Raw genomic sequence first — 15,201 nt, 5'->3', positions numbered from 1 at the left:
ATGAAATGTAAAGCTTTAAGCAACACAGTGTCTGAAATGAGAATTGAATTTCATTTTCAGGTAGGACAAAGATACATAATTCACACAGTATGTAAATTTGCACACCTGACAATTTTTTGTTTTGTTTTTCTCCTAGTGGCAGAGGATTGTGCTCTTTTGTTTATAAGGTGACCTTATGCCAGACTTTCGTCGTACTTTTGCCATTTTAAATATATCCGATTAAGATTGTTTTGAAATCAAAATCTGACTGATATGACTCCTTTCAGAGAAAATGGATATCAACTGATTAAATATTTTATTTGAAATAACCCCATGTCTTAATTTGTCTACAAAATCACCAGAATTAAAGAAGTTAGATGGATGTGTGAAATTACCTTCCGATCATTTTCAAACCCAGAAATAAACACAACTTTACAACAGTTTCAATGCACAGTGATATGTGTGCACACTGGTGTCATCCTGTTTCTCCCAAAACTGAAAAAATATATATCCTGTTTCTCCCAAAAACTTTTGTAAACAATATAAGGAGAGTGATGTTTTAACAGTTAAGTTAACTGCTACCTGTACAGGTAAATCAACATTCCTGTTACCTGTACAGGTTATCAGTTGACAAATAAATGAAATAATAGATTTATCCATATATTCACAGATGGTTTGAATTCAAAAATAAAACGTGTAATTTAATAAGAAATAGATAAAAATAAAAAGGTATGTATGTATACATGTATATTTATGATAAATTTATAGAAGTGATTATAATTGACAACTTTTAGATTTATCCATATATTCATAGATGGTCGGAATTTAAGAATAAACGTGGGATTTATTAAGAAATAAATAAATAAAAAATTATGAATATAATAAATTTATTGAAGTGATTATAATTGACTTCTTCTAGATTTGTCCATATATTCATAAATGGTTTGAATTTAGAAATAAAACTGATAAATCAATAAAAGTTATTTATATTTTAACATTTCAAAATTATACAAATAGTGGGGCCGACCTCCCTAGGGGCTGAGAGGCGGGGCCAAAAGGGGTCATTTTGGCAGAATGGATATAAACAACTTTTTCTCTGAAAATAAGCAATGGATATCTCTAATATTTAACTGATAGCATTCTCTAGGGTTACAAATTCAAAATTAAACAAATGACAGGGCCAACCCTCTTGGGGCTGAGGGGCGGTACCAAAAGGGGTCAATTTGGTTAAATTGATATAAACAACTTCTTCTCTGAAACTAAACAATGGATATCACTCACATTTGTATGGCAGCATGGTCATTGGGTGAAGAGATTCAAAATTGTACAAATCTTAGGGTTGACCCCACCAGGGGGCTGAGGGTTGGGGCTAAAAGGGGTCAATTTGGCTAAATTGATATGATCAACTTCTTCTCTGAAACAGCTCATATTTGACTGCTAGCATCCTTTTGGGTAAGGATTCAAAATTTTATAAAGGAATTAAGGAACTGACCCCCCAGGGTGCAGAGGGCAGGGTCAAAAGGGGTCAATTGGTTTAAACAACTTCTTTTCTGAAACTAAGCAATGGATAACACTCACATTCGAGGTTGTCTCTATGAGGTTGCGCCAAAAGTCAGTTTCTTTTCATGAAATAATGTATTTTTTGGCATAAAACCTCACGTACCCATATAAAATGCCTATGAGATATCGACATAGCAATACCAGTGACAAATAAAATCATCATTCATCATTTAACAGTGTCATCTGGTTAATAACTTGATATAATACAATGCAAGACATTAATTATCATCAATTGTAATCATGTCTAATTCTGAGTGTTACACAGGGATATATATATGTAGCAAACTGGTACAGATTTTGGGTGAAAAACTAGGTCACAGTAACCTATAGGACCTCTGATGTTAATTATCAAATCAGTTCTGTGCATGTCTATCCCTCCTCTGTAATAATAGAGGCTCACAATGCAGCCTGTATTATTTATAAAACTGTCCATCCTTCTCTAGGCCATGTCATCTGCTATATCACATTTCAAAGATTGTGAATTTAGTTAAATTTGATTATGTAAAAAAATATATTTTTCCTTAAAAGTTGTCTTTTTTTATTAATTTTTAACTGCATTGTTCACTAATCCTGTGCATTGTTATTTGCTTTTTTTTTTTAAAGGACATCAATGACCTGATTTGTCAGGCAGTACCAGAGAACATACTAATGGACAGGCCGTTACAACTGGACCCACAGCTAGGTCAGTCAACTTTCTATCCTCTCGGACACTCACACATGTGTGTGACCTTGAGTCAATTATCTCAAACTTGACCTTTGTTTGACCCAAAAAGATAGTTTTAAGTTTGTGATAAGAGAATGTAAAAGTGACCACTGTCTGTCACATTTCAAATCCAGTAACAAACAGTCTTTATCTGACATACAATAGCTAATTCCATTGCTCAGTTATACAGTGTTAGAAAATGAAGCCATGAAGTCAGTCCTGGTATAACTCAAGGACAACAAGCCTATCGTCTCACATTAGGGCATTTAGGGCTGCTAATTCTATATTAGGATATATCAGATTAAGAAACATTCAGAGCTTATTGTTATATCAAAGAGATCAGAATTGAGCTGCTTTTTTTCTGTAAGCTACGTATACTGCTTATTTAATTCAAACATGTTGTTTTATTAACATATTTCACTTGAAGTGTGAATAGTAAAATATTTCATGAATTAATTAATGTGACATTGTTGGTAAGTAATACCTGTAACATAAAGTATACATGAACAGGTGTTTACGTAATTTACCTTGACATAAGATAAAACTATAATAGTATTGGTTGTTTGCCAAAAACACACTGACAAGGAATGTTTACAAATAATCCACTGACTATATTCAAAATATTTTGATGTAGTTTTAATTATGAATTTTCTTTTAAAATTCCATTAACTTAATTTGTTGTTCAATAATATTATTATTGACTTCAAGATCGGCTTTAGCAAAATAGTTGAAGTAATTTTAACCTGAAAGCTAGGTCGATCATCTAACCCGAAGGGTCATGATAACGATGATATATAGGCTTCCTATACTCTGTCTCACTCTGTCATCATCCTCTGTCAGCTGTCCTTAAACTTTTCACATTTTAAACTTTTACCTGTGGGATTCAACTCAGACTTGCCAAAAATGATCCTAAGATGGTCCTGTCCGATCAAGTGTTGTTTTTTTTTTCAAAGCTCATATTTTGGTTAAGATAAATGAGAGGCTGATGTTGAGTATAATATGAGTAAATTTGATCTGTGGTTAAGAAAAATATAAAGCCAATGTTTACTACAGGTGAATTGGAGCTGATTGAGAGACTGTATCACATTGCTGGTAAAAATGATGTGTGGCGAAGTTACATCGGGATCGGCTATTACAACACCTACACTCCTCATACCATCCTCAGGAACATGTTTGAGAACCCAGGATGGTATGTAATAAATCAATGGAAGTAATTATCTATGATTAATTAACACTCTTCATTTGTTTCAAGATAAATATAATTGTTCTTTCTTAATTTAGAATCAACTTTAAGTATACGCATAATACAGACCCTTTTCAGCTCACATTTATAGCTTAGTTGATGTCATGACAGACATCTGTTGCCTGTCAGCTCTGTCAACTTTTCCTGAAGATTGCTTCTAGTCATGAACAACTGAGTGGATCTAAGGTGAAGATCTAGAGAAACCAATTTTGTAATAAAGGTAGAGGATCTGCCCCCCAACCCCAGGGGCCAGAGGGACAGGCCCCAAAAGGGGAAATATAGCAAATTCTTCATTAAAGGGGCCCTCTGGCATCTCATCCTCACATCTCATTTGATTGGATATATTGGCTGTTATGATTCAATAAAACAAGCTGTGCTTTAACTGGTTTGATGTTAGCAAATGTTTTCCATGCTGTAGCCGACCATCATGTTCAAATCGTCCTGTATCTGTGGTCCGTTGCTCCATTGTCCATTGACAATTCATGTTATCACATTTTTTGGGAAGTACTGGATGGATCTTTTCCAAATTTCATATACAAATAGGTTCCCCTTGATCCCTTGTGCTCATTCAATTTTAAGTGTAATCCAGAAAGCATAATGGCTGACAAAGCAAATAGCCATTGACATTCGAATATTTTATCCTTATTTGTTGAGAAGTGCTGAAAGGATATTTCTCAATTTGAAAATCAAATGGTCGACAGGTGGGAAAGTCTTTCATAGGACTAATACAGATATCTTGTTCTATAAGTTTTTTTTGTCAATGGTTTTGAGTCAGATATTCAGAATCCATTGAATGAATGAAAATGATGGCTAAATTAATTTCCATTAAGTATTGATGCTTTCCTATCTGTTACTCAAGACAAAGGATAGAAGTAAATAAGAAAGGTTCATGAAACAGGCCCAGTAACTCTTCATGTATATGATCTGCTGGTTTCAGTTTTGATTATATTGTAGGTAAGCCAGCTGGTAAAATACAAATTTCATTTATCTTTAACATATTAAATGTTTTATATGTTTAACATTTATCACAGTACGCAACAGGCCTGTCCGAGTTACAGACACAATTGAGTTGCTGTGACCTACTTTATGTACATTAAAGAAATACGTGATGACTTTCGTGAAAATCGGAGCATTTCTATTTTTTTTTGGTCAGATTATCGTATTCGAATAACCGAAAAAATACAACTTTTCCAACCCAATTAAACGATTTTTTTAACATGATTTAAGAGAAAATGGTTTTGGTTTTTGAATTTTTACCCCAATAAACTCTAATTATATATATAAATACATACTTAGGACAACTCAGTATACACCATACCAAGCTGAGCTGGCCCAGGGCCGACTGGAGTGCCTTCTCAACTACCAGACCATGGTTTGTGACATGACTCGTCTACCTGTGGCAAATGCCTCTCTGCTGGATGAGGCCACAGCAGCAGCTGAAGCTATGGGGCTCTGTTACAGGTATTGTGGGATATTTCAAATACAAATTGGAAGAGATTTTGTCTGGGATGTTGAAAGGAATAATGGGTATGGTTTGACCATATCACTAACATGTATATAAATTGATAATAATTTTAGCAGGGTGAAGAAAGTAAAACTTTGTTGCTTAAGACTAATTCACTTGTTTTGTTCCTACATCAGTTCTGTAATTCGAATTGATCAATGGTTATTTAGTTTTCATAGGTTTAATCATTTAGAAACTACAGAACTACAAATAGATCTGTAGATTACTGAAAATTATGTTGCTTATCAATGTTATTGATAATTTTTAACCATCGATACAAACACACAGGATTGTTGATGAAGCAGATAGAATGACCTAGTAGTATACTTGGTACAGTTTCTTGTTTTGTTTTTGTAGACATAACAAACGCAGAAAGTTTTACATAGACCGGAAATGTCACCCACAGACAATAGGAGTTGTAGAAACAAGAGCTAGGTAAGTCACAACTGATCACAGTCATAGATAATGACATGTCACAGGTACCAATACTGTCACAGGTACCAATACTGTCACAGGTAACAACACTACCACAGGTACCAATACTGTCACAGGTACCAATACTGTCACAGGTACCAATACTGTCACAGGTAACAACACTACCACAGGTAACAACACTACCACAGGTAACAACACTACCACAGGTAACAACACCACCACAGGTAACAACACTACCACAGGTAACAACACTACCACAGGTAACAACACTACCACAGATAACAACACTACCACAGGTAACAACACTACCACAGATAACAACACTACCACAGGTAACAACACTACCACAGGTAACAACACTAACACAGATAACAACACTACCACAGGTAACAACACTACCACAGGTAACAACACTACCACAGGTAACAACACTACCACAGGTAACAACACTACCACAGGTAACAACACTACCACAGGTAACAACACTACCACAGGTAACAACACTACCACAGGTAACAACACTACCACAGGTAACAACACTACCACAGGTAACAACACTACCACAGGTAACAACACTACCACAGGTAACAACACTACCACAGGTAACAACACTACCACAGGTAACAACACTACCACAGGTAACAACACTACCACAGGTAACAACACTACCACAGGTAACAACACTACCACAGGTAACAACACTACCACAGGTAACAACACTACCACAGGTAACAACACTACCACAGGTAACAACACTACCACAGGTAACAACACTACCACAGGTAACAACACCTACCACAGGTAACAACACTACCACAGGTAACGACACTACCACAGGTAACAACACTACCACAGGTAACAACACTACCACAGGTAACAACACTACCACAGGTAACAACACTACCACAGGTAACAACACTACCACAGGTAACAACACTACCACAGGTAACAACACTAACACAGGTAACAACACTACCACAGGTAACAACACTACCACAGGTAACAACACTACCACAGGTAACAACACTGTCACAGGTAACAACACTACCACAGGTAACAACACTAACACAGGTAACAACACTACCACAGGTAACAACACTAACACAGGTAACAACACTAACACAGGTAACAACACTACCACAGGTAACAACACTACCACAGGTAACAACACTAACACAGGTAACAACACTACCACAGGTCACAACACTGTCACAGGTAACAACACTACCACAGGTAACAACACCTACCACAGGTAACAACACTAACACAGGTAACAACACTACCACAGGTAACAACACTAACACAGGTAACAACACTACCACAGGTAACAACACTACCACAGGTAACAACACTGTCACAGGTAACAACACTACCACAGGTAACAACACTAACACAGGTAACAACACTACCACAGATAACAACACTACCACAGGTAACAACACTAACACAGGTAACAACACTAACACAGGTAACAACACTACCACAGGTAACAACACTACCACAGATAACAACACTACCACAGGTAACAACACTACCACAGGTAACAACACTACCACAGGTAACAACACTACCACAGGTAACAACACCACCACAGGTAACAACACACCACAGGTAACAACACTAATACAGGTAACAACACCACCACAGGTAACAACACTACCACAGGTAATAACACTACCACAGGTAACAACACTACCACAGGTAACAACACTACCACAGGTAACAACACTACCACAGGTAACAACACTAACAACAGGTAACAACACTACCACAGGTAACAACACTACCACAGGTAACAACACTACCACAGGTAACAGCACTAACACAGGTAACAACACTACCACAGGTAACAACACTACCACAGGTAACAACACTACCACAGGTAACAACACTACCACAGGTGACGACATTACCACATATTAACATCTCTCCCTACTGTGATACATGTTAAGAACAATATTATGAGGGATGCTTATCAGTCACAACATACTCCTGCATCACCATTGAGCTGGTTCTTTTGTTTATCAGCCAGATTTAACTAATCAGATGATGTATTGATTGAAAAATGTTCTTTATAATTATAATTTATCTCCCTGCATACCTTAGTATCCATTCTTATGTTCAGCACTCCACATAACACAATTGTTTCTGTTTCACAACTTGTAGCTGAACCAATAATAAAGTTTTTACCTACCTGTCTGTCACACATTTTGTCACATCTGTCATATTTATTTACAGATTTTATGAGACTTCACTAGTGATTGCATTTGATATAGCTTATAAAGTTTGGAAATAAAAAAAAAAAAAATCTATGAAAAAACAATGTTATGAAGGATGAATAGATAACTATCATGTTCAGAAGTTGAAGATTTCTGTTAGGTAGAATATATTCTATTAATGATACTGTTAAAGGGACAATTTAGTCAAGTTTACTTTTTTATCATTTCACAAATTATTTCATGAAAATGTACTTCAGTTCTCCTTATGAAATATCCTTGGTCATAAATTGATACAAGTTTATGTTTTCCATGCGTTTTTTAATTAATTGTAAGGGGGATCATAATCGTATAACCAAAGATTTATATGCATATGAGCAAGTCGTCTCTACACACTTTGTATACATGTGTATACAGCTCCGTCTCGTGACTGTAAACAACATTGGTTTGCATTTGAAGCTGTTAGCGGATATTTTAACTACATAGGTTGCGGGTCTCGTACCAAACGTAGACAGTGAATGGATAAACAAAATATATGGAGAATTACTGTTAGGACATGAATATAACAGATGTGAGTTTTTCGAACGGTTGTGACAACAATGAAGAAGTTCATACAGTTGCGAGCGAGTTTGCCGAGACTTGACCTAGATCGGCCTACGGAGTAATGTTGAGGTGCGGTATTTTTGTTCTGTACAACTTTCATTATCATAATTCCATTCGTACTTGTTATAAGTATTGTTCTGATTACATCCTGGATGAAATAAATCACCTAGATGGGTGTTAGCGTTTGTTTGCATTCGTACACAAATGAAAATGCAATCTTCTTCTGCATACGTATCGGCCGTATACATACATGTGTGTACACAATTACATGAACACGAATTCCGTTCGGTGACCCTGGAATAAACCTGTGTTTGGTCGATTTGAATTGTCAAAACAATAAATCATCATTGAATCTATCAATTATGATACATGCAACAACTGTATGCCACGCATGTTGTTAAATCGAAATCCAAAGAAATAAGTACATTTTTTTTGTATACGTGAGATCTACCGTGTCGTCACTCACAACCAACTCTGTTCCTGCCAGAGGGCGCAACAAGTTGCACTATATTTGGAGTATAGCTATATTTGCAGGGCTTTCAGTTGACCCTTGACTTTTAGCAATTTCAGAAGTCAAATCATCTTTTCTCAGAAATATGAGGGGTCAAAATTAAACATTATCTCAAATAGACATGCTCCTTCAAACTCAAGAGTCAGATCTGATTTTGGAGAGTCAAAAACATACTCTCAAGGGTCTACTGGATGCCCTGATTTGACGTGGGCTTTCCCAAAACTTAAACTGACCATATATAATGGACATTGGCTACGTAGAGATAATTATTGACCGCAAATGTTTTTGTCTGGATATATGTTTTATCGATTCTGTCTGAATTATAAAAAGCATGCTTGACTAAATTGTCCCTTTAAATTTTCTATTTAGTGTTAACATTGAAGATGACCAGTGTATCAGTGTATAATGAATCATTTTTGGATGTTTGGATCTTAGTGCTCTAGGTATCGAGGTGAAGCGAGTGGACTGGAATGAAATGGACTTGTCTAATCGTGATGTTTGTGGGGTGTTGATCCAGTATCCAGACACAGACGGCAGTGTGTTTGATCACACAGAACTGGTAGTGAAGGCCCATGCTAATGGGGTAAATATATATATCCACTTTGTCCAAGTATAAGCTCTCATAATCCTGTTTTATAGTGTTTATTGTTTTTAATATTTGAGGAAGCGAGGTATCACAGATCCCTGACATTACAGGAGGGATAGCGAGGTATGACACATCCCTGACATTACAGGAGGGGTAGCGAGGTATGACAGATCCCTGACATTACAGGAGGGGTAGCGAGGTATCACAGATCACTGACATTACAGGAGGGGTAGAGAGGTATGGCAGATCCCTGACATTACAGGAGGGGTAGCGAGGTATCACAGATCCCTGACATTACAGGAGGAATAGTGAGGTATGACAGATCACTGACATTACAGGACGGATAGCGAGGTATCACAGATCACTGACATTACAGGAGGGGTAGCGAGGTATGACAGATCCCTGACATTACAGGAGGGGTAGAGAGGTATGACAGATCCCTGACATTACAGGAGGGATAGCGAGGTATCACAGATCCCTGACATTACAGGAGGGGTAGCGAGGTATCACAGATCCCTGACATTAAAGGAGGGGTAGCGAGGTATCACAGATCCCTGACATTACAGGACGGATAGCGAGGTATCACAGATCACTGACATTACAGGAGGGGTAGCGAGGTATCACAGATCCCTGACATTACAGGAGGGGTAGCGAGGTATCACAGATCCCTGACATTACAGGAGGGGTAGCGAGGTATCACAGATCCCTGACATTACAGGAGGGGTAGAGAGGTATCACAGATCCCTGACATTACAGGAGGGGTAGCGAGGTATCACAGATCCCTGATATTACAGGAGGGGTAGCGAGGTATGACAGATCCCTGACATTACAGGAGGGGTAGAGAGGTATGACAGATCCCTGACATTACAGGAGGGATAGCGAGGTATGACAGATCCCTGACATTACAGGAGGGATAGCGAGGTATGACAGATCCCTGACATTACAGGAGGGGTAGCGAGGTATCACAGATCCCTGACATTACAGGAGCGGTAGAGAGGTATCACAGATCCTTGACATTACAGGAGGGGTAGAGAGGTATCACAGATCCCTAACATTACAGGAGGGGTAGCGAGGTATCACAGATCACTGACATTACAGGAGGGGTAGCGAGGTATCACAGATCCCTAACATTACAGGAGGGGTAGCGAGGTATCACAGATCACTGACATTACAGGAGGGGTAGCGAGGTATCACAGATCCCTGACATTACAGGAGGGATAGTGAGGTATGACAGATCCCTGACATTACAGGAGTGGTAGCGAGGTATGACAGATCCCTGACATTACAGGAGCGGGTAGCGAGGTATCACAGATCCTTGACATTACAGGACGGATGGCGAGGTATGACAGATCCCTGACATTACAGGAGGGGCAGCGAGGTATCACAGATCACTGACATTACAGGAGTGGAAGCGAGGTATCACAGATCCCTGACATTGAAGGAGGGGTAGCGAGGTATCACAGATCCCTGACATTAAAGAAGGGATAGCGAGGTATCACAGATCCCTGACATTACAGGAGGGATAGCGAGGTATCACAGATCCCTGACATTACAGGAGGGGTAGCGAGGTATCACAGATCCCTGACATTACAGGAGGGGTAGAGAGGTATCACAGATCCCTGATATTACAGGAGGGGTAGCGAGGTATGACAGATCCCTGACATTACAGGAGGGGTAGCGAGGTATGACAGATCTCTGACATTACAGGAGGGATAGCGAGGTATGACAGATCCCTGACATTACAGGAGGGGTAGCGAGGTATGACAGATCTCTGACATTACAGGAGGGATAGCGAGGTATGACAGATCACTGACATTACAGGAGGGGTAGCGAGGTATCACAGATCCCTGACATTACAGGAGCGGTAGAGAGGTATCACAGATCCTTGACATTACAGGAGGGGTAGCGAGGTATCACAGATCCCTGACATTACAGGAGAGGTAGCGAGGTATGACAGATCCCTGACATTACAGGAGGGGTAGCGAGGTATCACAGATCCCTGACATTACAGGAGGGATAGCGAGGTATCACAGATCCCTGACATTACAGGAGCGGTAGCGAGGTATGACAGATCCCTGACATTACAGGAGGGATAGCGAGGTATCACAGATCCCTGACATTAAAGGAGGGATAGCGAGGTAATACTTTACAAAGTGTTCTTATTAGACAAAAGAAAGATTTTTCATAAACGATATTTGTTTATCAAAATAGGATGTGTAATTTATGTGACTGATATTCGGAGAGGAATCAGGACCTGGGATTCAGGATATATCAAAGATCTGTGACATTATACACCCTGTTAATGTGTGATATGTGAGATATCAAAGATCTCTGACATTACAGACCCTGGTAGTGTGTGATATACGTGAGGTATCAAAGATCTTAGATGCTTACAGACTCTGGTATAACAGGAGGTATCAACAATACATAAAGTTTACAGACCCTGCTGGTATTATGCTATACATGAGGTATCAAAGATCTTAGATGCTTACAGACCCTGGTAGTGTGTGTTATACATGAGATATCAAAGATCTCTGATTTTTTCAGACCCTGGTAGTGTGTGCGACAGACTTGCTGGCCCTGACCATTCTCAGACCTCCAGGAGAGTTTGGGGTGGACATAGCTGTTGGGTCCAGTCAGAGGATGGGCATCCCCATGGGGTATGGTGGACCACATGCAGGATTCTTTTCCACACGTAACAGATACATGCGACTCATGCCAGGGAGGATGATAGGAGTTACCAGGTAATGACAAAAATGGTTTTATAGCATTATTTCATTTACAATTGATTTTGCTAGTGTTGGTACATGGTTTTGTGAACAAAATAACCTGTGTTATATGTAATATGTTATATACTTTATAAAAAGAAATTAGAAACTGACTAACAAGCCATGTTGTTATACTTACTCTACAGCTATAAACAGAATTCTCTTTATCCTTAATTGTTTTGAAACTGAAGATGTAACAAAAAAATAAGATACCAACAAGAGTTGGTTGTTGATGTGGTAAAAATGATATCACTGAAATTTTTATTAATACTGTTATAGACAAAAAGTCATCATTTTTTTTCAACTATAGGGATGCGAGTGGAAATGATGCCTACAGACTGGCTCTTCAAACCAGAGAACAGCACATCCGACGAGACAAAGCCACTAGTAACATCTGTACAGCTCAGGTAAGTCACACACATCCGACGAGACAAGCCACTGGTAACATCTGTACAGCTCAGGTAAGTCACACACATCCGACAAGACAAAGCCACTAGTAACATCTGTACAGCTCAGGTAAGTCACACACATCTGACGAGACAAGCCACTGGTAACATCTGTACAGCTCAGGTAAGTCACACACATCCTACGAGACAAAGCCACTAGTAACGTCGGTACAGGTAAGTCACACACATCCGACGAGACAAAGCCACTAGTAACATCTGTACAGCTCAGGTAAGTCACACACATCCGACGAGACAAAGCCACTAGTAACATCTGTACTGGTAAGTCACACACATCCGACGAGACAAAGCCACTAGTAACATCTGTACAGGTAAGTCACCCACATCAGACAAGACAAAGCCACTAGTAACATCTGTACTGGTAAGTCACACACATCAGACAAGACAAAGTCACTAGTAACATCTGTACAGCTCAGGTAAGTCACACACATCCGACGAGACAAGCCACTAGTAACATCTGTACAGCTCAGGTAAGTCACACACATCCGACGAGACAAAGCCACTAGTAACATCTGTACAGCTCAGGTAAGTCACACACATCCGACGAGACAAAGCCACTAGTATTATCTGTACATGTTAGTCACACACATCCGACGAGAAAATGTCACTGGTAACATCTGTACAGGTAAGTCACCCACATCAGACAAGACAAAGTCACTAGTAACATCTGTATAGGTAAGTCACACACATCAGACAAGACAAAGCCACTAGTATTATCTGTACAGGTAAGTCACCCACATCAGACAAGACAAAGCCACTAGTAACATCTGTACAGCTCAGGTAAGTCAAACACATCTGACGAGACAAAGCCACTAGTATTATCTGTACAGGTAAGTCACACATATCAGACAAGACAAAGCAACTAGTAACATATGTACAGGTAAGTCACACACATCAGACAAGACAAAGCCACTAGTAACATATGTACTGGTAAGTCACCCACATCAGACAAGACAAAGCCACTAGTAACATATGTACAGGTAAGTCACACACATCAGACAAGACAAAGTCACTAGTAACATCTGTACAGGTAAGTCACCCACATCTGACAAGACAAAGCCACTAGTAACATCTGTACAGGTAAGTCACACACATCAGACAAGACAAAGTCACTAGTAACATATGTACAGGTAAGTCACCTACATCAGACAAGACAAAGTCACTAGTAACATCTGTACAGGTAAGTCACCCACATCAGACAAGACAAAATCACTAGTAACATATGTACAGGTAAGTCACACACATCAGACAAGACAAAGCCACTAGTAACATATGTACAGCTCAGGTAAGTCACACACATCCGACGAGACAATGTCACTGGTAACATCTGTACAGGTAAGTCACACACATCCGACGAGACAAGCCACTAGTAACATCTGTACTGGTAAGTCACACACATCAGACAAGACAAAGTCACTAGTAACATCTGTACAGCTCAGGTAAGTCACCCACATCAGACAAGACAAAGCCACTAGTAACATCTGTACAGGTAAGTCACCCACATCAGACAAGACAAAGTCACTAGTAACATCTGTACAGGTAAGTCACACACATCCGACGAGACAAATTAAAGCCACTAGTAACATCTGTACAGGTTGAAGTGGTATCGTGTCATCAGGTGCTCCATGACAACAATGTGTATGTCTGTCATAACAGTTTGTTTAAAAAAATATTTCCTGGTAAAATTTTCAACTTCAGGATAATTGTTATTTTTTAAAGAATATTTTGTACTATCAGGAACAACATTTTTTCAAGAGTTTTTCGAGTTATCAAAGTTTGAATAATCATAGTTTTTATCACTAAGATAAAGAGTGATTTCGTCTTGGACCAAGAAATACTTTGAGTTAATTGAGGTGTTTGAGTTCAAATGAACAAGGTTTTACTGTATTGACCTCTTTCACAAATATACACAACTACTTTGATGATTGTAGGCTCTCCTAGCTAACATGGCAGCCATGTACGCTATATACCACGGCCCAGATGGACTGAAGCACATTGGTAAACGTGTCCACAATGCAACACTCATACTGGCAGAAGGTACAGTCATCATATGTTGTAGTTCCTTTAGACCATGTCTTTATTACAATGCAGTAATTAAATGATGATTTAGCTCTCAATATAGGTTTCTGGATTTAAAAGGTTCAAAGTAATAGTTCTAAAGTTAGTTAACTGTCTCAACTTTGTGAATACTAACATATCTTGTTATATGATTTTGTGTAATTTTTAACTGAATCTCTATGATACAAGTACTGACTTAACTGCAGTATAAATTGACAATACCATATCCATGTAATAGAGAAAACTTTAGATGAGTTTACAGTGCAGTTGATAACTGATTGTTAGGACAGCTCACAGCTGTACACTCGGACAATTCAGCATGCTTGTGTAGTCACAGAGACTATCACAGAACATGGCTTGTTTACAGGTATCAAGAAGGCCGGCCACAACTTGAGGACAGAGATGTGCTTTGATACACTACGATTCATGCCAAGGAATGGCCAAGCTGAGATTCTTCACAGAGCCAGCGTAAAGGAAATCAACCTGCGTTACTATGGGGATGGACACGTAAGTGTTTATCTGTTTTAGGTTGATCAAAATGGACGAGAAGGCTTTATGTAATTGTACATTC

The 15,201-nt window shown here is 38.8% G+C and overlaps 1 protein-coding gene across 1 annotated transcript in view; it reads left to right on the top strand.

Annotated features, from left to right (window-relative positions):
* LOC117325273 (glycine dehydrogenase (decarboxylating), mitochondrial-like) overlaps window positions 1-15,201 on the top strand; it is a 43,918-nt gene that overhangs the window by 1,098 nt on the left and 27,619 nt on the right. The window contains exons 2-10 of the mRNA XM_033881384.1: window positions 2,143-2,221; window positions 3,296-3,431; window positions 4,782-4,946; window positions 5,347-5,424; window positions 9,190-9,337; window positions 11,888-12,084; window positions 12,419-12,515; window positions 14,504-14,609; window positions 14,998-15,137. Of these exons, the coding sequence (XP_033737275.1) occupies window positions 2,143-2,221; window positions 3,296-3,431; window positions 4,782-4,946; window positions 5,347-5,424; window positions 9,190-9,337; window positions 11,888-12,084; window positions 12,419-12,515; window positions 14,504-14,609; window positions 14,998-15,137 (1,146 nt within the window). The remainder of the gene's footprint in view (window positions 1-2,142; window positions 2,222-3,295; window positions 3,432-4,781; window positions 4,947-5,346; window positions 5,425-9,189; window positions 9,338-11,887; window positions 12,085-12,418; window positions 12,516-14,503; window positions 14,610-14,997; window positions 15,138-15,201) is intronic.

This window comes from Pecten maximus, chromosome 4 (genome assembly GCF_902652985.1).
Source record: "Pecten maximus chromosome 4, xPecMax1.1, whole genome shotgun sequence".
In the NCBI taxonomy this organism is placed as follows: domain Eukaryota; kingdom Metazoa; phylum Mollusca; class Bivalvia; order Pectinida; family Pectinidae; genus Pecten; species Pecten maximus.
The sequence above is the reverse complement of the archived record's forward strand: the minus strand, read 5'-3'. Positions and strand labels throughout refer to the sequence as shown.